Genomic DNA, 21,124 nt, shown 5'->3' with positions numbered 1-21,124 from the left:
TTAAGAAACAAGAAAAACTTTAAGAACTACTTCTATATTTAGTTACCTGAATTGTATGTGACAGCAAAGGCTCACATTAGAAGGTCCAGAGGGTCCCTTTCAAATTTATTTCATTTCCTGCATTAACTATTAGTTTATGACAAGCAGCTTTCTGGTTTAAGTCAGACTAGATTATCTGATGTGCTCTTTTGGATTTACAATATTAGAAGTCCATATAAAGCTGTATATACTTAGCTATATACTACCTTACAAATATGCATATATGACCCTATGCTGCAGTGACAATATTGAAATAACTTGTATTATTTGTGGCCACGTTCTCTTGTGTTGCAAAAGAGTGAAACCTAATGAAAAAGAGATCAGTGTGGGTGAGGGAATACCAGTACAGTAGCTGAGGATCTGGCACAAAGAGTACCTGTGAGAAACACTCCTTCACTGGTAAAATATTAAAAAGGACAAAGTCTTCGAAGGAAAGATAATAATATTTTTATTATTCAATTCAGCACTGAATTGGATGCCCTTCTAAAAAAGGCATAAGATCCTACAAAAAACAGCGAGTATATATACTAGTTTTAAACAAAGAATATAAATCTCCTCAAGGTTGCTCATTATATTTTTTTGACATATTCAACCATGTTCAGAGACTCCCATCAGGTTATCGTTGCAAACTATATCTTGTTAGACAGCAAAGCATCATGTCTGGATATCATCTACATATTATTTCTTGATACATGACAGATTCATATGGCAAGATAATTAAACATGCACATCAGCTGCAGCAAAACTTATCAACTAATTCCCACAGTATCTATTTCAGTGACTGCTCTGTGAGATATTCACACATGTTAACTGCATTAATAGTAATATATGATTTAATAAACATATTGAGTGCATTAATTGCAGTTATATTTTTAATATTACTATACAAAAGGTATTGTTTGAACAAATGAAATGACTTGGCTAGTAATCAAAGAACAACTGAAAGCTATTCTCCCTTCCAACTCAGATTAGTCTGTGATTCTGTGATTCAAAGAGCAACTGGAGAGCGGGGCAGGACACGTCAGGTTCCACAGAACCACATTCCCAGGAAGTCTAGGGCTAAGGCTTGAATTTGGGAACACTGCGGGATCACAGAACAGTTTGTGTTGGAAGCGACCTTAAAGATCATAGAATCATAGAATCATAGAATAACCAGGTTGGAAGAGACCCACCGGATCATTGAGTCCAACCATTCCCATCAAACACTAAACCATGCCCCTTAGCACCTCATCCACCCGTGCCTTAAACACCTCCAGGGAAGGTGACTCAACCACCTCCCTGGGCAGCCTGTTCCAGTGCCCAATGACCCTTGCTGGGAAGAATTTTTTCCTAATGTCCAGCCTAAATCTCCCCTGGTGGAGCTTGAGGCCATTCCCTCTTGTCCTCTCACTGGTCACTTGGGAGAAGAGGCCAGCACCCTCCTCTCTACAACCTCCTTTCAGGTAGTTGTAGAGAGCAATGAGGTCTCCCCTCAGCCTCCTCTTCTCCAGGCTAAACACCCCCAGCTCTCTCAGCCGCTCCTCATAAGGCCTGTTCTCCAGCCCCCTCACCAGCTTTGTTGCTCTTCTCTGGACTCGCTCCAGAGCCTCAACATCCTTCTTGTGGTGAGGGGCCCAGAACTGAACACAGTATGCGAGATCATCTAATTCCAAGCCCCCTGCCACGGGCAGGGATTCCTCCCACTAGATCAGGCTGCTCAAGGCCACCCAGCCTGGCCTCCAACCCCTCCATGGACAGGACAGCCCCACCGAGCGGACCCTGCCCTCTGCTGAACCCTGAGGGAGCTCGAGGGGACAGAGCCCGCCCCTCGCCCTGCGCGGTTTCCGTAAAGCCCGTCTCCGTCGCTGCGCATTTTGCGTAACACCCCCCCCAACAACAACTTCCCCGTCGCACGGTCAAAAGGGGGCGGGACGTACGCTACGTAGTCGGCTACGAGAATTGCCGCAGCTCGCGCTGGAGGCGTAAGCGCCGGGACTTTGCCCCCGTCCCGCCGCCATGGCCGCCCCGGGGCCGGTCCGGCTGCTGCGCTTCGCCGCCGCCGCCTCCTCCCGACGATGGCTTCTCGCCGCCTCGCCGGCAGCCGAGACGACGGCGGGGCGCGGCACCGTGAGGGCAGCGAGACTCTTCGGCCTCTCTGCCCGGGCGGCGCTTAGGTAAGACGGTCGGAGCCGGGAGGCCCCTCCGGGCCGCGCCCGGGGCCTCGGGGGCTGAGGGGGCCCCGAGGCTCTGGGTACCGAGGGCACCCGATGCTGAGCGTGCCCGGGGCCTCGGTGCTGAGGGCACCTGGTGCTGAAAGGCACCCAGAGCCTCAGTGCTGAGGGGATCCTGGGGCCTCGGTGCTGAGGGCACCTGGTGCTGAAAGGCACCCAGAGCCTCGGTGCTGAGGGGATCCCGGGGCCTCGGTGCTGAGGGCACCTCGGGCTCTTGGTGCTCGGGATGCCTGGTGCTGAGGGCTCCCCGGGGCCTGGGTGCTGAGGGTGCCCAGTACTGAGCGCACCCATGGCCTTTAGCCACTAGTTGCAGGGTGGCTCGTGCTGGTGCCCAGTGACCTTCATGACCCAGTGCCCCAGCCCTGCCTGCGACAGGGTCACCTGAGGGCAGGAGGTGTTGGGGGCTGACCCTGAGGCTTGGTGAAATCCCTGGGCTTTTGGGATCTCAACCTCCTGTTGATACTGTGGGAAGAGAAACTGGGGTTGTAGCATCATAGAATGGTTGGGATTGGATGGGACCTTAAAGATCATTGACTTTTTAATAACTGATGCAGAGGCAAGGCAGCAAGTCACCAGGATGGAGTCAATGTTACAGTCGAATCAGGTTTATCTTAAGAATTAGTCACAGAATCACTAGATTGGAAAAGACCTCCAGGATCATCAAGTCCAACCATTCCAATCAACCATTAAACCATGTCCCTCAGAACCTCGTCCACCCATCTTTTAAATACCTCCAGGGATGGTGATGCAGCCACCTCCCTGGGCAGCGTGTTCCAGTGTCCAATGACCCTTTCTGTGAAAAATTTTTTTCTGATGTCCAGCCTGAACCTCCCCTGGTGGAGCTTGAAGCCATTGCCGCTTGTTCTGTCCCCTGTCACTTGGGAGGAGAGGCCAGCTCCCTCCTCTCTACAACCTCCTTTCAGGTAGTTGTAGAGAGCAATAAGGTCTCCCCTCAGAAGCAATAAGGTCCCCCCTCAGACCTTGCTTGTGAAGGTGCTAAAAATTTGTAATATGTTTTTGTGTTAAGATATTTTTCAGCTGGGGGCATATGGACACCTAAGTTACCACAGGTGCAGCTCAACCCTGTACCAGTGTCAGCTCAGGCGCAGGTAGCCAGTCACAGTACAAAGGGAGCTCAGATATACTTAGACTTTATATGATCAGCAAAGAGGTGTAACTTTTTTCTGAGAAGAGCAACAAGTATTTAGTGTCCTCAGTGCTCGCTGAGACACCTTCTGCACAGCAGTGAGCTCCTGTTGGCATAGCTCCCAATTGGAAATTTGTGGTCCTCTCCACAGTGAGTCTGTGTATGACTTTGGGCAAGGTGCCTGAGGGTTCATTTTCTGCTGTTTCGTAATAATTTTTGAAATGTAGACTTATCTTTGCAGTTCATAAACGCATAGAATGGTTTGGGTCAGAAGGGATCTTAAAGATCATCCAGTTCCAATCCCTCTGCCATGGGCAGGGATGCTTTCTGCTGGATCGGGTTGCTTAAAGTCTCATCTAACCTGGCCTTGAACATCTCCAGGAGTGGGGCATCCACGACTTCTCTTGACAACCTGTTCCAGTGCCTCAGCGTCCTGAGAGTAAAAAAATTTCTTCCTGTTATCTAATCTGTATTTCCCCTCCTTCAGCTTCAAAGTGTTACCACTCCTCCTATAACTGTACTCCCAGATAAAGTGATCCTCCCCAGCTAATGTTGCTAATGTTCAAACTAGTTTTCTGAAAGGTTGTGACCTTATCAGTGTTTCTTTTTCATGGGGTGCAGTGTTTGCCTTGTTTTATTTTTGTGAAAGTCTGGCTAGGCTTGCACATCTGAGAAAGCCCAGTGCTGAAGATTTCTTCTGCCTTAGGTGTAGTTTTTCTTTACTGAAGAACACTTCTGTGTCTTAGTGTGCAGAACCTTTCTTTTTCTCATCAGTGTGTATGAGTAGGTGTTTCAAAATGCTTTACAGCTGTAGATGTTGTAATATTCCTCAGCCCACAGCTATGGCTTTGCAACTTAATATGTGTAGTCAAAGACTGCTTATGCAAGGCCTTCTGGCTTGTAGCTTGTGTATTCAAAGATAGGTCAGAGCCTACAGTTAACTTTCAGTGTTCAGGCTACTGAAGTTTTAAAACTCTAATTTCTTCGTTGTCAAAGAATTTTTTTGACTCGGATCAGGGCCCATGATCAGCTGCCCAATATCAGTGGCGTAGCCTAGCCTGTTTCCAGAGGGCTGAGTAGTGCTCTTGCCTGCAAAGCTGTCGTAATAGTTTGCTTTTAAACTCTCCTAGGTACTCCGTTTCTTTGTTCCAGCAGATACATCTACTCTGGAGAGGCAAACTTTTTAGTCTAGGATTCCCGTATGAGATTGGTAAGTTGCTAGTTTAGGTCTCTTCTTTGAGTAACCCTGCTCAGTATCTTAAAATAAGTCTGCACAGAGTGAGTCCCCTGACCATCAGTTATTTTGTGTTCCCAGTTAGCAGTTTTTCATTCAAAATATCAAAAGGCTTTTGTAAAGTATTGTAATTTTTTTAAAAAGGTATTAGAATTATTTAACAGGATAAAAATGGGAGGAGAAAGAATACAAAAAAGGGAAAACCATACTTACCTAATAGTAATGTCAGACGTATAATCCCCTAGGTCTTTCATAAACAGGCTGAGTACAGATTGGAATTTATTTGCATTTGTTGTGCAAGCATACCAGCAAAAAACGTCACGCAAACAAGTATTTCAAATGTATTGTTTATATACTCCGTGTCATAACCTGACTGAGTGAGCTGGGAGAAAAAAAAAAATCCTTGTTTCTCTCATATATTAGTGTTTTCTCCAATTATGTGCAAGCTACTTTTTCTAGTCCTGCCATTTCTGGGTGTCATATTATTTGAGACCCAGTTCCTGAATGTTACATAGTCAGTGTTATTGCAGTGAAAAGGTAGATCATTGTTTGCCTGTGTAAAATTAGCTGCATTTGTGTCAAGAGGATGAAGACCTGGTTATATAAATCATAAGCTGTAGTGATTCTTGTGAATCGAAGTTCACAAAGGTTTCAGTGAAGAATCAGGCATCATGTTTTCATTTCCATTTGATTCATTCTCTTGCTCTGTTTTTATGTTATCCTCCCTTTTATGGTGAGCCGTTATTACTTAAGAATTCTTTTATACCAGGTTTGACAGCTCTACAATATTTTTGGTGCATAATGTAGCTACTACATGTCTTAAAGTTTAGGTCAGATTTATGACTTCCGTTAATTGAGGCCTGTATAATAGTTTCATTCACTGAAGTCTTTAGGCAATTGGTTAGGTCTGTCAGATTTACCGTTTAATAAAAGATGTGGAAACAATAGAGTTAGTCTCACCGTACGCAACACCAGGCTACAGTTATCTGCGTGTCTTGTTTGGAGGAATGTGAGAGGCAATTCTTAACTTGGCAATATTAGTAGAAGTTTCAAAAGGATACTTCTTTTAAGGGAGACAAGGTAGCTGTCGGGATTCTTGCAAGGCTTCCTCTTTTTTTGCTTGGGAGGGACAATGAATGACATTTACAGTGTCTCGTGCTCTTCTGTGCATTTGCAGTATGCTTAATTTAGGGTGTCCTAGTGAAGCTTGATAACGAAGGTGATAGTGCTGTGGCAACCATGTGATGAAATTAATTGTGTTTTAGATCTGGCGAAGACAGCTCATCTGAGCCTGAATATTGGGATATTTCTGCTTTGTGCAGGTGACACAAAATATGTTTTGTTCTTCCTGATAATCCTGAGGATGTTTATACTTGCGAAGACCTGACATATTCCATGTTAATTGCCTGGGAGTGGTTCGCTATATGGCGGTGTTTGTTTTTCTTCAGGCAAACAGTGTCTGGGCAGACTGAAGCCATGTTAACTTGAAATTTATAAAACCTAAATGTCGTTTGATGCATGCATGATGATATTTTTAAATGGTATCTCTCAGTCACTGGAAAGATCTGTACAGTGTGTGTTTTGAATTTCTGGTCTTGCTTATTATGCACACACACTTCTGAGAGTATTATTGCTCAAGCTCATGCACAATCAAGCCTCAGTGATTTTTTTTTTTTAAATTAAACATTTCAGCTATCTGAATAGTGGTAAAGATGGCATTAGCAGAAAAACAGATTCTGCTGGAAGATTTACAAAGACTCTCTCTAACTTTATTGCAAATAAATAAACTTTAGTTTCAGCTATCAACCAGAGGGGGAAAAGTTCTGTAGAAAAGATTGATTACTCTAGTGATCTTTAACAAAAGCTGATGACTTAGTGGTGGTACTTCAGTTTGTCCTGCATGCTGCACCAGTTAGGCATGTACAGTGAGTTCACAGCTGCCTGAGGCTAGTATTAAGGTTGTTACTGCCGAAAAGGGGCTCTCAGTCCTGTTTCCTCACTTTTTTTGTGGGAAGTGGCAGTTCTGTCAGTTTTGCTTGCTGGTTCAGCTGGGACTACTTTGTTTTTATGGTTGATTTTCAGCCAGATTAGCAAAATGAGTAGACTTGTGGTAATACCGGTGTAAGGGTGATGATGACAGGGCGTTTGGAGTGGGGATCATCCAAACCCGCATTTTTATATTGCATCATGAAGTTGCAGTAACACAGTTGTTTTAAACTGATGTGAATCTGTAAGGGGATGATTGGACTGTCCTGGTTCTGATGTTCATATGGCCATTGACCTGTGAAAGCTGCGTTTCAGCTAGTTTTCTTTCCAGACCGAGTTTACTGCATGGGTGTATGAATGTTGGAGATAGAATGAAGGTGGGGGGTGAAGGGGCAAGACAGTTCTTTTTGAGCCAGATGAAAGTGTATTCACAGGTAAAGATGGTTTCTGGTGTGTTTTCAGTATTCAAGAAGTACTTGGACAGTGCCGTCAGTCACATGGTGTGAATGTTGGGGTTGCCCTATGCAGGGAAGAGAATTGGACTCGATGATCCTTGTGGGGCCCTTCCAACTCAGGACATTCTATGATTTTCTGAACTGGGAGGGATTTGACTTGCCTTTTCTAAAGGTTCCAGTGATCCAATGGATAGCCAGGCATCTTACTCTTTGGTCCATGTTACTTGTGGTTGCCTCATCCTGTAATAGAGGAAAGGATATGTTTTGGATATTGAACAGATGTTTAGTACTTACTGTGTCTGTACCTTGGGCAGAGGATGCTCATAAGTGCAAGTACATCTGGGATTGTGCCTCCCGTCAGGGCTCTATTTGCCATGTTGACTGTAGTATTTCAGTAAATGAGAGTGAGCTCTGGAGGGACTTTTTGAAGCAGTTTAGAATTGCACTGTCAGTGGTTCTACTTTGGCTACCAGAATGTGAATCTGTGCCTTTCCAGATGCATCTGAACCCATCAGTCTTAAACTACCAGTGGATGTGGTGAATTTTGTACTAACATACCCAAGAAGTGGTGCTTGTTTTCTTGGTTGTGCTGTGGGAGGCGTTAGCACAGCAGAAGAGCAAAAAGAAGAGCAGAGTCGTAACTTAAACCCACGCAGAACCCTGTGCTGGAGGTGCTCCTTTGATAGCACAGCTAACTGTGCAACATTAATTACACTTTGTAAAGACGTATCTTTAAGATTGCTGTATTTTATTTAGTGCTTGCTTCAGCTGCATCCTGCAGATCAGAAATTTTGGGATGAATTTATAGTTAATAGTAGCTTGTGGCTGCCTTCCCGAGAATGGACTGAGGGATGATATGACTACAATTGAACATGACATCATAATGAATCATGGTGTGACTGCTGCCAACTGGGCTTAGGGTTATGGCAAGTATATTAAGTCGAGAGCAACAAACATTTGTTGTTTTTCAAAACAAGCCAGGATGGATTGCTAAAAACACATTTTCTTTTACAGCCAGTTCCAAAAATAATCTGTTTACTGATCTTTCAGTATGGCCGCTTTCAAACTTTTGCTTTGCTGTTCAGCTCTACAGGTTAGAGATATCCAGGAGATGATTTAATTTTCCAGCTTGTATGCTTTCCATGTTATAGTTCACTTTAAGGCCCACAGTTACTAATAAGATTAAAGATGATATTAAGTGTGCTGTTGTTAAATGTGGATTTCACATACGTTTTTGCATTAGCTTTCAGTTGTTCTATTTGTCTCTCTTATCTCTTGGCAGCTTTCTTCACTATCCATCTAAAGGGTTTGTCTTGTTTTACTTGCTTACTATAGGAAGGAAAATAGTCTGCTTAAAACCCAGCAAACAATTTTATTTGTTAGTTTATTAAAAGTTTTCCTTTAATTTGTACATGAAATTACATAATATGAAACACAAAACCCTTCTGTTTTTTTCCTTACTAAAAGCTTTAGTCTTGAGAAATTTTTATGGACACTGCAGGAGATTTTTTTTCTTAAACAAATTGTCTGAAAAGCAAAGGTACAGACCCTTCTTTCTTTGAAGCCTATGTCAAAGATTTGAACTTCACTGTAATTAATATTCATAGTGTGAAATCCTAAGAGAGTCCGTGCTCAAAAAAAGCAGAATGTTTTTGGAGTCTTTCCATTTTTGGGAGGAGAGGAGAATTAAATTTTGGAACTAATAAAGTAAACTGTCTTAAACTCTTAAGTAGAAATGAGAAAATTTAAACTTTGTCCTAAGTGGTAATGATGAGAGCAATTAAATTTTCATAAATCCAGAGCAGGAGTAAGCAGAAAGGTTTATAGGGAAATACTGAAAATAAGCTCTTTTGTTTGATAAAAGTACAAATGTTGCGCCTAAAATAAAATAGTTCCATCTCACCTCAGTGACAGAGAAAACATCAGGGTCTTATGTAGATTCTAGTGGTGAAAAACAAACCATTTTTTTCCTTATTTTTCATAGGTCTTTATTTAGTGTACAGCAACAAGTACCTGTACCTGTGGCTTTTAAAAGCCACTAACATACATTTATGTACTCTTAGAGTTGACAGCGATTACTGGATTAGTAGAATTCAATCAGTTTTAAAGATCTAAAAAATTCTAGAATTGTTTCTTTAATTCCAATATACTTTTCTTTTTCAGCTCAGACGATAAAATAACTGTTCATTTCATAAACCGTGATGGTGAGAAACTAACAGCCAAAGGAAAACCTGGAGATTCACTGCTGGATGTTGTGGTTGATAATAATCTAGATATAGATGGTTTTGGTAAGTAGACTCACTGAATACTGTGTTTGGTATCTAGAAATTATGTTCTAGTACCAGTTCATTCATGAGTATTTATAGACTTTATTTAGGTTGGAAAAGACTCTTGCGATCATAGAGTCCAACTGTAAGTTAATAGTAACTTTTGAATTCATTTATAAAACCTAGCTGTACTTTATTTAGACTTTCTCCCCCCTTTTTTCCTGCAGGTGCATAGAATATTATTTTGGATCAAATTCTAGAAAAATATTTGGGGTGAGCCGTGCTTTAATGTTTGAGGAGGGGAATGCAGACAGAGAGCTATCCACAGGTGGCATCTTTCTGATTCCACCCTGACTCTTCTGATGTGTATTTCTTCTAAATAATAGTGTATTTCTAAGAGTGCCTGGTCAGTTCAGTATTGCTGTACTGTCTTGGTTTATTATCGGGCTGTTTGTAGCACAAATTGCTGTAGTGTTTCATAGAATTGCTTGTTTGGAAAAGACCTCTGAGATAGAGTCCAACCATACCTGTCCACTACTAAACCTCATCCCTAAGCACCTCATCCACCCATCTTTTAAATATCTCCAGGGATGCTGACTTAGCCACCTCCCTGGGCAGCCTCTGCCAGTGCCTGAGAACCCTTTCTGTGAAGGAATTTTTCCTCATGTGTAATCTGAATCTCCCTTGGCACAGCTTGAGGCCACTTCCTCTCGTCTTGTCACCTGTCCCTAGGGAGAAGAGACCAGCACCCACCTTGCTATAACCTCCTTTCAGGGATTTGTAGACAGTGATAAGATCTCCCCTCAGCCTCTTTTATGTAGGCTAAACAACTCGTTTCCATCAGCCACTCCTCATAAGACTTCTTCTCCAGCCCCTTCAGCAGCTTCATTGCTCTTCTCTGGACACACTCCAGCACCTCAGTGTCCTCGTAGTGAGGGGCCCAGAACTGAACACGGGTTTCAAGGTGCGGCCTCACCATCACTGAGTACAGGGGCACAATCCTCCCTGGTCCTGCTGGCCACACAGTTTCTGATACTGGCCCCGATGCTGTTGGCTTTCTTGGCCGCCTGGGCACACTGCTGGCTCACGTTCAGGCGCTGTCAGCCAACACCCCCAGCTCCTTCTCTGCCAGGCAGCTTTCTAGTCACTCCTTCCCAAGCCTGTAGTGCTGCGTGGGGTTGTTGTGTGCCATGTGCTAAGTGAAAGAAACAATCGAATGCCTGTCAGTTACCAGGGAAGCCCAAAAAGTTTAATTTGTATTAAAGGACTAGGGTAAAGGAGACCAATGCCCTAGTGAAATTCTAATTTAGTACAATTTTTGTTTAAAATCAAAATAAGAGTAAGCTGTAACACCTCCCTATTCCTTCAGACTTTTGCACTTTCAATATTTAGCTCCATTGACATTTTGGGATTCTGCCCATGCAAGCAGTGGTGTTTGATAATGGTAATTAAATACTACAGGACAGGTATTTATATGAATATGAGCTTAAGAATTAAAAGTACAAACTAAAGCAGGAAGCAAAGTACAGTCTGCTGACTGAATGCATAACATGGAGTGATTAGAGAAAAAAAAGAAAGCTAGCGTAGTAGTTTGAAATCAGAGGTGTATTTTATTTAAATGCATATAAAATTCACTGCTTGTAATAAAATCTTTGATAGGATTTTAAATCTCAGCTTATGTCTGACTCGTGTCCAGGCTTGCATACAGTTGGGGAAGAAGAACTGTCTCTTAAAAATCTATAATGTGTTGGAGTATCTAGCTTTGCATCACTTATTAAATGTGTTATATAGGCTTATGGCTAGTCTTCTTCTGTACTACAGTAAATATTCTCACAGTCTTTGTAAATATCACCTGTGTTAAAGCATTGTGATGAAGTGGGAAAAGAAAGATAATGACATCAATAAATGGAAGCCAAACTGAAAATTTGAGATACTGTAACAATCTTTAATTATAACATAGATTAGTCCCATTTCAATAATCATTTGCTAATGAAACATTGCACTATGGAAGAGAAATAATGCAGTATAAGTAATGTGAAAATGTATGTTCTTTGTCTAGAAAAAAGTAAAAAATGTAAAATTTAAATCTTACCTATTCTGTCACTAGAGGGCATCCCATGTGCGGTAATAATAACAGAAAATTCTTTGTGTAAAGACTTAGCAAACAGTTGAATGATTCAGCTGCACTGTGTTTGCTACTGCTAGCTTTCAGTTGCAGAAAGACCTTCCGTTATTTAAATAGACTGATCAGTGTTCTCTCTGTTTTTCCTTCTTCCCCTTCTCCCCTCACCTTCCCCGACATTAAGATGCTTAAACTGCTGATGTGACAAATGTTACATTGTTTGGCACTGTGTTGAACTCTACTTTTACACGTGCATTTGTATGCAGTTGGAAGATTTGCTTTATTTTAATAACCTTGTCTTCTAGTACAGTGTCATGCTAGCTTTGAATACCTCTGTTGATACCATTACTACGTGTAACAGCGTGGTGCTTTCTGTGTGCTTCATGTGGCCTGACGCTGAACCCCACTGTTTCTTTTCATAGCAGTGGTTAGACATGTAGCTGTGCTTCCCTTTGTTTCCATACGAGGACAAAGGTGATGTGGTCATAGTATCCTTCGTTCTGCTTTCATGGGAATGGGTAAATAAATGAAACTTGGCTAATGTCTCACCTGTGTTTCTCTCTTATAGATTTATGTCAGAGGTGGGGGTTTGAGTGCCCTGACCCAAACCTCCACACAAGAAAGGCGAGTTCAGGTTTCTTCTCCTCTAGAAGCTGCATGTTTCTTTTTCAGTGAAGTGAAGAACTCAGTGCCAATCCTATACAGTGGCAGAAACAAACTTGTTAGTGTTTAAACTGTTACTGTCCTGTGATGACTTAATTGTTCTAGCAGGTAGACATAGTTGATGGTCATACTGTACAACCCTAGCAAATTATTAGATCATTGGATTTGACCTACACATAGACCTCTTTAAAGACAGAGAAAACCATCTCTTCTCCAAACCATAGCAAAGAGAGCGATAGAAGGGTCAGCCTTGACAATAAATTAGATAGTGATTGACAGACTTGTCTGTCTGTCTTTTGCATTCTCGGAGCAGAAAGCTTTCCTGTCTTTAAATGGTACAAAGGGAATTAGTTAAGTTTTTAACTAACTACATCATTTAAGTAAATCTTGTAGGAACTGTAGAAATACTATTGATAGTTGAATGTGGAGTAGATGTGAAAGTGGAAATATATGAAGCAATAATAATTTACTAATTAACAGAGATACTTCTTGTACGAGAGATACTTCTATATATGAAGGATTTCTTCTGAAATTCTGCTGTAATTTGAAACTTGAAATTTCTGTTATCTTGATTTTTTTTTTTCTATCTTTAGGTGCATGTGAAGGAACACTAGCATGTTCAACTTGTCATTTAATCTTTGAAAACCACATATTTGAGAAACTAGATGCAATTACTGATGAAGAGATGGACATGCTGGACCTGGCATATGGCCTCACAGAAACGTAAGGCAGCGTAACACTTTGTTCTTGCCATTCTTTGATGTGGTGATTTGCAGATGGGACAGTCCAGTATTCTTATTAAAACTTGATCAGGGCATTCTGAATAGCTGGGTTCTATTACACAAAAGGGACTGCCAAGTTTAAATATTGTTTATCTAAATTGATATTAAAAAAACGTCAGTACTGTTTTTCTAAACTGAAGCACAGCACTTACCAGTGTTTGCTTTTCAGAGGTATTTGGTGCACAAGTCAAATACTGACATGTGACTAAAACCCCAGTTCCTTCAACAAAAACTTTGCCACTGCTGTCTCTTGTTCTTATTACCCTTCACTTCCCTTCTGTTTTCTGTCTCCATTAGTCTGTAGGTAGTTAAAGTATTTTATGAATGTATTTATGTTAGTATTTTAGTTTTGGTCAGATCTTCTTTCCACGGAATCGCAAAAAGGTTGAGGTTGGAAGCGACCTCTTGAGGTCATCTGGTCCAAGAGCTGCTGCCCAGGACCATGTCCAGATGGCTTTTACATATCTCCAAGGATGGAGACTCCACAATCTCTCTGGTATTTACATACATTGATAAGATCCTTCCCTTGAATCTTTTCTAGAATAAAGTGTCCCATGTGGTAGTGTCTGCGCTTGTCACGCTCTTGGTGAATCCAAGCCAGTCTGGCTTTTGGGTAAAGCTAATCCCAAAGTGCTTTAGCTGCTAATGGGCATTTTGGTGCATAGGATTAGACTGGTTGGTAGTCTCTGGTAACCCTCTGCTCTACATCTCTGCTGCCATCATAGGCCGGGTAATTAGTGTCACATCCTCATCACAGACCCATTCCTAGTGGGCTGCACTGCTTACAGGCTATGTGTACGGCATCATTGTAGAATATACCCACATGAACAGTACAGCTGTGCCTTACAGGGTTTCATAAGCACTTTCCTTCATGCTTCAATGGAACTGCTTGTTGACGTTTTGAGAATCTTTCCATTGATGTCAGAAGCCTTTATGCCTGGCCTGCTTAGCGTAGGGGTGTTTTATTTTTCTGTAAAGTACTCTAACTTGTTTATCTCCTTATACCAGTAATGGGAATCCTGCACTAACCATTTCTGCATGAGGGTATACTTTTTTTACCACTTCAGATAAATCTTAACTTTCCTGGGAGGAAAGTTAAGATCCTGTGGCCAGTGATCTTTTGTAACCCTGAGAGGACGACTTTAATGGAAAACGGAGCTTTAAGTGACTGATATTTGCTATAGGCTACCTGATCTCCTGTGATGATATAGACTTCTGTAATCATCACAGAGATGCACTGCTATACTCTGTCATCACTGTAAGGATAACAGCTTTTTCTTGTCAGTGACTCTGGATTTGCAAAGGTTTCAGCTAGCAGCTGTCATGGAAGCTTAAGTTTTGTTTTGTTTTTAAATAAGGGACTAGTTTGAAAGGTTAAAATAGAATTGTTTTGGATAACTGCAGAAGAATAGAGATTATTAAAAGTAGTAAGATAGAAGGGCTGCAAGCCATGGCAAGTTAAATGTTTAGAAAGAATACTAAGGAAAAAAATAAGCTGAGAAATAGCTTGCTAAAAAGTAGAAAAATACTGATTTCTAACCTGTCAGGAGCAGGAAACTTGTCTGTGTGAAGAGCCAATAGGTGATATAGAAGTTGCATTTTAAAATATAAAAAAGTTAATATAAAAGCAAAGTTTCTTTTGCATTGTTATCTCTAAGATGTTACAGGATGTCCATGCATTGGGATGGTTTCTTTGCAGAGGGCGTCTTGGAGTATGTGTCTCGCTGATCTGTCTGTAGAAGTAGTATTGCAGCAAATAACAAAAATGAGTAGTAACAAATTGTAATGACTGGGTAGCATTCACCCGGGAGTTAAACAGGAATTCATTATGATGCTTCTGAACTACTGTCGATAAAGCTTCATTAGTTGGTTTAAAACTGGTTACACATCAAATGAATGGAAGGCAGCAACCCAACTTTTAAAATGGTATCAGAACTGGAGAACAGTGAGTCCAATTTCACTCTGGACATATTAATAATGTATCTGTAGGCTGTTGCTTTTTTTTATGGTTTATGGTAAATAATGCTGAGAAAAGAGTGAGTCCAATTTCACTCTGGACATATTAATAATGTATCTATAGGCTGTTGCTTTTTTTTATGGTTTATGGTAAATAATGCTGAGAAAAGAATTCAACAGAGGTTTTATAGAGAAAAGTAGCAAATATGAGAGTTCTTCACATGGGTCAGTGAGCATGAAAGAAAGATCTTGCAGTTCATATAGTTTACTTGGGTCCTAACAGCCTTTATTAAGTTTTGAGTTGCAATAGGATAAAAGCAAAGGCCCTGTAAAGGATAAGTGATTGGTTAAAAAAAATCCCTCACATTTGCCTTTTAAAAGCATAGAAGTAGATGTAGAAGGCTGTCTAGTAAGAGCATGTGATCAACAGTGTGATCTGAAAGAGATCTGTGCTTGATTTGATGTAATGAGCATGTTTGTGAAAGACCTGGGAAAACAGATGAAGAGTAAGATTTGTGTGTAGTGCTGTGTTACGCAGTGTGGTAAAATCAGACTGTCAGTGAAGACATGCACCCTGTGCCTTTGCATCCTGGGAAATGAAATTTGGTATTAAAAGGTGCAGATAATGCATATAGAGAGATGAGCAGAACTTTGCATGCTCAAAGTAGTCTGTCAGCTAACTTGTCTTCCCAGGAATGTCAGCTTGAGGTTTGGTGTAAAAATACCTCAAAAAGGTAAATGGGACATAGGTGGTATTGGGTAGGAACGAGTAGAAAACCAGAAAATCCCATTACATGGTGAAATGAGAATTCACCATTTCTTTACACCTGTGAAACTTCGACTTCATGGTGGGGTTTTTTCTGGTTTTTTTTTGTTTGTTTTTTTTGGGTTTTTTGGGTTTTTTTTTAATAAAGTAATAGAGTGAGAGGAAGTAAATGGAAGGCCTATAGAAGTGGTTAAATAGGATATGGCTTTCATGTAGGGATTGACCAAATCAATTTTTTTTGTGTGTGTCCGTCCGTCCAAGATTCTGCAGCTTGAGGGGTGGGGGAATCTGGTTAGATATCTAGAACATTGTAAATGCTGTGGAAGAACTTGACTAGGAGGAGGTAGTTTGTAGTTTATTTTTCAGAGGGATATTTGGTGTTCCCTCTTTTTTATGCTGCTGCATAGCAGCCTTAAAACAAAGGGCAGCGTTTCATGTGAAGTAAATCCATTGCCATGCTGCAGAGTACGCATGCAGTTAGCATTGGTCCGTAGTGAAAAACAGACACTTGAGTGAAATTCAACCTTACAGGAAAATACTACATGTAAATGTCAGAAAACGCATCTCTCTAATAGATATAATTTCTCAAGCTGTTCTTACAGATGCATATTCACGAGATGAAGTCTTCTGGTAATGTATGTATACATGCGTTACAGTAATTTGAAGTTGATGTATACAGTCATTTACAGAAGAATTACTTCCAGGTATAGTACTGTATTGGGAGCTTTAACAACAGTTGGTCACTACATGCCTGAAAGAGTTCTGTATAGATATTAGTGTGGTAGTGTTTTTTATAATATCTCCACCTGTGTTCCTAAACTCATTAAATTATTACTCAGATAGTGCTACAGAACATTGCTCCTCTTTACTGATGTTTAAGTTTTCTATGCTTAAGTGCCAGGGCATGGACATTGAATTAAAGATATCCCAGCAATAAGAGTGGCTTGTGATAGCTGCAGAATTTTGTGGTGGTATTAAATCTTCTGATTTTTAATTGCTCACATACAAGATTTTTGTCATGCTGAATGACAGGTAGAAAAAGGAAGAATTGCATCTCCTGAGGAGCTGTGAATGTTTTATCCTTCTCCTTCATGTTTCCTGTCTCTTCCCTCTTACCTTTCTGGCTCAATGACTCAATCTTGAGTTGTCTAGTGTGAGAATATTGGGCTGTCTTTAGACCCTGGGTGGGTCAGGCTGTGCTGTCTCTGAGCTTTTAATTCAGATTCATTGCCTTCACATCTTCAGGGATGCCAGATGCCCCTTGGGAGATTAAGTGTCATTCCCTGCACTTGGCTAAACTGTTAGTGAACCATTGAAAATGCAAGAGTCACCCTTAGTACACTACGTTATCTCAACAAGTAGGAAGTACTCAGTGTACAACTTCCCAATGTACTGAACTCTTGTTACTTAGTGTAAATTGTGATTATTGCCATGTGTATCTTCGCACTGATGCCTGCAGTTCACTGTTGGTCTTGATCGAAACCACACAAAAGGGTGGCTGTTTTAGATCATGATGTATTTGGGATGGCTGAGTGTTGGAGGCTTAAGGGGGTAAAGGCTGTTAGAAAGTTGATTGGCTAGAACTAAAACACATTGTATTTCTCCACAGATCACGCTTAGGCTGCCAAATCTGCTTGAAGAAATCGATGGATGATATGACTGTTCGAGTACCAGAAGCTGTTGCTGATGTTAGACAATCAGTAGATATGAGTAAAAACTCCTAAAAGAAAATACCTTAGGGGTTTTAATGAAGCTTAATTATTTTTATAACTTATTTTTAAATGTGTAATTAAATATGGAAACTTACATAATTGTGAGTTATTTTATATGACTATCAATATTAGATTAATGCTATTTGAATTTTCTTTATAGAACCTCCTATATTTTTACGCTTACAATGCAATAATACTTCTTATAACTGATCATTGGATTATAAACGTTAGCAAGTTAACAGTTTTCATATGATGTTATTCTGCCAAAATCTTTAATGATGTTTGAAAACTGAATCACTTCTACAAGTCTTCTAAAAGCTTCTGGGCATTTCTAGGTTCTAGACCTGGATGTGTTGGAGAACAAAAGTTCTAAGACTGTATGGGGTCTTTTTGAAGTGTTGCCATTAAAGATGGTGCACTCAGAGCCGATTTGCTTCCTCAGTAAATCTGGTACTTCCTCAGTTAATTGTGGATTTCCAGGGTAGGGTTTTTCCAAACTTTTGGAGTCTTAATGAGATGTGGCAAATTTTGTCTTGCAAAAATATTATTAAAACCACGAAATCCAGGGACTGATACAGAATGTTGGCACCTGCAGCTTAATTGCTGCAGTACATCACTTGCCCAAACAGAAGTCAGTAAACCTCAATTTAACTATATTTACATTTGACTACACTACAAATACAGGGATACGCATGGTTTAGAGTAAAGCCTTGGAGATGGCTAATGGGAGAGCGTATCCACAGGAGGTAATTGTGAATTCTTACTGTTCTCTGAATATGGCTGAATTGGGACTGAAGAAGGCAGTATTTATGAACATGAGATTTGTTCTGAAATACTTGTCGTACTCTTTCAGTTTTGAGTTTGTTCAGGCGGCAGTCTGATGTTAGCCTGGCCATTCAGCCTAAAGGGAATCCTGGATTCTGAGCCTTGCTCCCAGGATCATTTTGATAATGATTGGTGTGAAATGACCAAATGTAATTGTTTTGTAAAGATCCACTGGGTTCCCCAGAGGGGGTAGGGAGACTCCCATGGTGCTATAGCATGGGGACTGATGATGAGGAAGGAGTGTTCAGCTCGATCTTGCTTTAGTCTTTCTGAAGTAGACAAAAATAAAATAACATCTCTAAGACTATTATTCTCTCCAGTTATTGTTGCCTACATACTTAAACGAAGTTGCTGTTATTAATACAACAGTTGTTACTATTACGCTTTTTTATGTTTTGGGCTTATTTTTATGTATATAACCTGTTTCTTTACATTTGAATGATCTAATGCATTCATCAATGCCTTATTTGAATTGATGACAATGACATCTAGCCATTTTTCACTATTATCTTTATGGGAGAGTTACTTCTCCAGTGTCAAACATTTGACTTATTTTGGGCTTCACTAAGGAAAAACCCTCCCTTTTTGTTTGTTCTAGAAAAACTTTCTTTTTGTGTTGAATATAGATCTAGTTCAGATGCCTTGATTTCCTCTCTGAGTAACTATTTCTTTATTTCATGGAGTTCCCTTTGGCGTTTCCACTAGAGCGACGCGTGCTTATTGTGGTCTGCTCAGCTTGTTTAATCATATAAGGGTTTCAAAATACACTTCCCATCTCAGTTAATTCAAAATACGACTTCAGAATTGAGATTTCCTGACTTTTTGAAAGACTGAGCAAGGTCAGGGAGAAGGGTGGAAATAAACTGAAGGTATGTTCTTGAAGTTACTGCTATCTCGCTCTTCGACTCTAACCATAATCTAGAGTTTACCCTCCCACAGGCAAGCCCAAAGGTAAATCAGCTCTCACTTTCTGTTGCTTTTGTCCAGAGTTCATTTATATACAGTAATTATTATTAAATCTTGTGTTATTATTTTTATAAGGGGGATGGCTCTTTCGCTTCCAAGAGAGGGAACTCAGGTCATAACCAGGTGTACTGTGCATTCTTACATAGGAAAGAAATCCAAGGTCTCAGTATGGCTGTGGTGTTTGGGTCTAGATGTTGGTGTTTGTGGGGTTTGGGAATTTCTTGAGTTTTTTTGGTATAGGTTTGTTTTTTTACTTGCACACCAGGCACTTCTTGTGGGAATCCTGAAATGCCTAACACTGTCTTAAATATGAAAGAGCTCTCGTGACAGTTTTATTTCTAAGCCAAGGTTGTTCCGTCGTGCATTTCCTGTGACAGCTTCTCCTTACAAAGACTTTGCCGGTCTTACGGTGTGCCTGTGGAAGGAATTGTTTAGTACAGCAATGCAAAAAAGGACACTTCAAAGTTCAGTTTGACTTCTGGAGGTATCCCATGTTGCATGCCAATGGAAATCTCCGAAGGTGAGGGAATTAATCGTGTAATCCCCAAAACGCACAGCTCAGAGAGCTACTTTTTTCCTAATTGTCCAAATGATTTGCAAATAAATCTTATTTTATACCACTTTCTGACACACCTTGTTTGTATTGTTTTTTCTTCACTTTTTTTCCAAGTCACAGAATGTATTTCTGGGTATAAAATGGAACTTAACAGTTAGTGCTGCACATTCAAGTGTAAGTATGAATTACTGTGCAATGACGCACAATTAAAGCATCAAAAATAGCTAAATATATACTAGTTTATTTCCTTGTCCAAAGAAGGATTACAGGTAACTCATTTTCTGAAGATATTTGCTTTCTCTGTCAAAACATGGAGTCAGGGGGTCTCTTTTTGCCTCTGTCTCCTCAAGAATGAGGAGAAAATCAGTGTTGATTCTGCCAATGCCATACTTGTTAGTGCTATATCTGTTAGCATTCAATGTGCTGGAAGAGGAGGTGCCTTGTGCTCCAACATCACTGTATCTTCTCCATCAGGAGTTTCCCGTCATCCAGAGTGCAGGTTATCACTGGGGAGAGGAAAAAGCACATTCTCCAGGCAGTTTGTTATTTCATGTTCAGCAAAACTTCTGAATCTCACGGTGTTTGTCTGCAGGGCTCCAAAGGATTGAAGGCAAATATGTCCTAGATTAGTTCACATCCTGTTTGGAGGCAAGTTGAAAAGGCCTCGTCCGAAAAAGCTGCACTGGAAGTGGCAGCGCTTCTCCCTGGTCACTGGCCTGGGAATGGAGAACGTTCACTGCAACCTGACTTGTTCTTGCAGAGGACAACGTGGTACACCAAGATAGGGTAGACCAAAAAATTCTTCCCTGGGAGGAAAAAGGAGAAGTAAATCTTGGAGGAGAAGAGATGCTTCAGTCACTGAGTTATTGAAGGAAAAAAATCTTCACTGAAAGGGTCATTAGGCAATGGGACAGTCTGCCCAGGGAGGTGGTTGACTGGCTTTCCCTGGAGGTGGACGAGGTGCTGAGGGGCATGGTTTAGAGATTGGTGGGAATGGTTGGACTCGATGATCCAGTGGGTCTCTTCCAACCTGGTGATTCTGTGATTCTATGAAATAGTAGAAAATGGAAAGAGGCTGCAACCACAGACCTTGGCTTGGCAACCACATTGGCCAGTTCCCTCAGGAATCTGGGATGCATCTCATCAGATCCCATGGACTTACCTATGTTCAGGTTCCTAATCCCATGCAATCACTCTTTGTGCCTAACCCCTTCCATTGCATGTCTTCTTCCCCAAGCAAGCAGTAGGTGCATCTCTGGCATCTCCTAGGGAGGGGAAAGGATTTAAAAAGGTTTGGAATAGACTTATATAGACGTATATCTAGTCTAAGTCTTCCCCTCTCCAATTTAAAGCCATTCCCCCTCCTCCTTGGAAGGTCGCTATAAGGTTTCCCAGGGGTTTGTGCTTCTGCTCCTTCATGTGCGTGGGCATGAGCCGT

The 21,124-nt window shown here is 40.9% G+C and overlaps 1 protein-coding gene across 1 annotated transcript; it reads left to right on the top strand.

The window, feature by feature from the left end:
• Window positions 1-1,964: 1,964 nt before the first annotated feature.
• On the top strand, window positions 1,965-18,689 carry FDX1 (ferredoxin 1). Its single transcript, XM_069883554.1, has 4 exons — window positions 1,965-2,192; window positions 9,235-9,359; window positions 12,717-12,846; window positions 17,237-18,689. The coding sequence occupies exons 1-4, from the start codon at window positions 2,035-2,037 to the stop codon at window positions 17,349-17,351; spliced, it is 528 nt and encodes a 175-aa protein (XP_069739655.1). The 5' UTR covers window positions 1,965-2,034; the 3' UTR covers window positions 17,352-18,689.
• The last annotated feature ends 2,435 nt before the right edge of the window (window positions 18,690-21,124 follow it).

This window comes from Phaenicophaeus curvirostris, chromosome 1 (assembly GCF_032191515.1).
Source record: "Phaenicophaeus curvirostris isolate KB17595 chromosome 1, BPBGC_Pcur_1.0, whole genome shotgun sequence".
In the NCBI taxonomy this organism is placed as follows: Eukaryota; Metazoa; Chordata; class Aves; order Cuculiformes; family Cuculidae; genus Phaenicophaeus; species Phaenicophaeus curvirostris.
The sequence above is the reverse complement of the archived record's forward strand: the minus strand, read 5'-3'. Positions and strand labels throughout refer to the sequence as shown.

What these genes read in the sequence shown, in the direction of transcription:
- FDX1 (XM_069883554.1), top strand. Translation starts at nt 2,035, where the DNA reads ATGGCCGCCCCGGGGCCGGTCCGGCTGCTGCGCTTCGCCGCCGCCGCC. An exon ending in TCTGCCCGGGCGGCGCTTAG is followed by an intron (nt 2,193 to 9,234) that starts GTAAGACGGTCG and finishes TTTCTTTTTCAG; the next exon opens with CTCAGACGATAAAATAACTG. An exon ending in TCTAGATATAGATGGTTTTG is followed by an intron (nt 9,360 to 12,716) that starts GTAAGTAGACTC and finishes TTCTATCTTTAG; the next exon opens with GTGCATGTGAAGGAACACTA.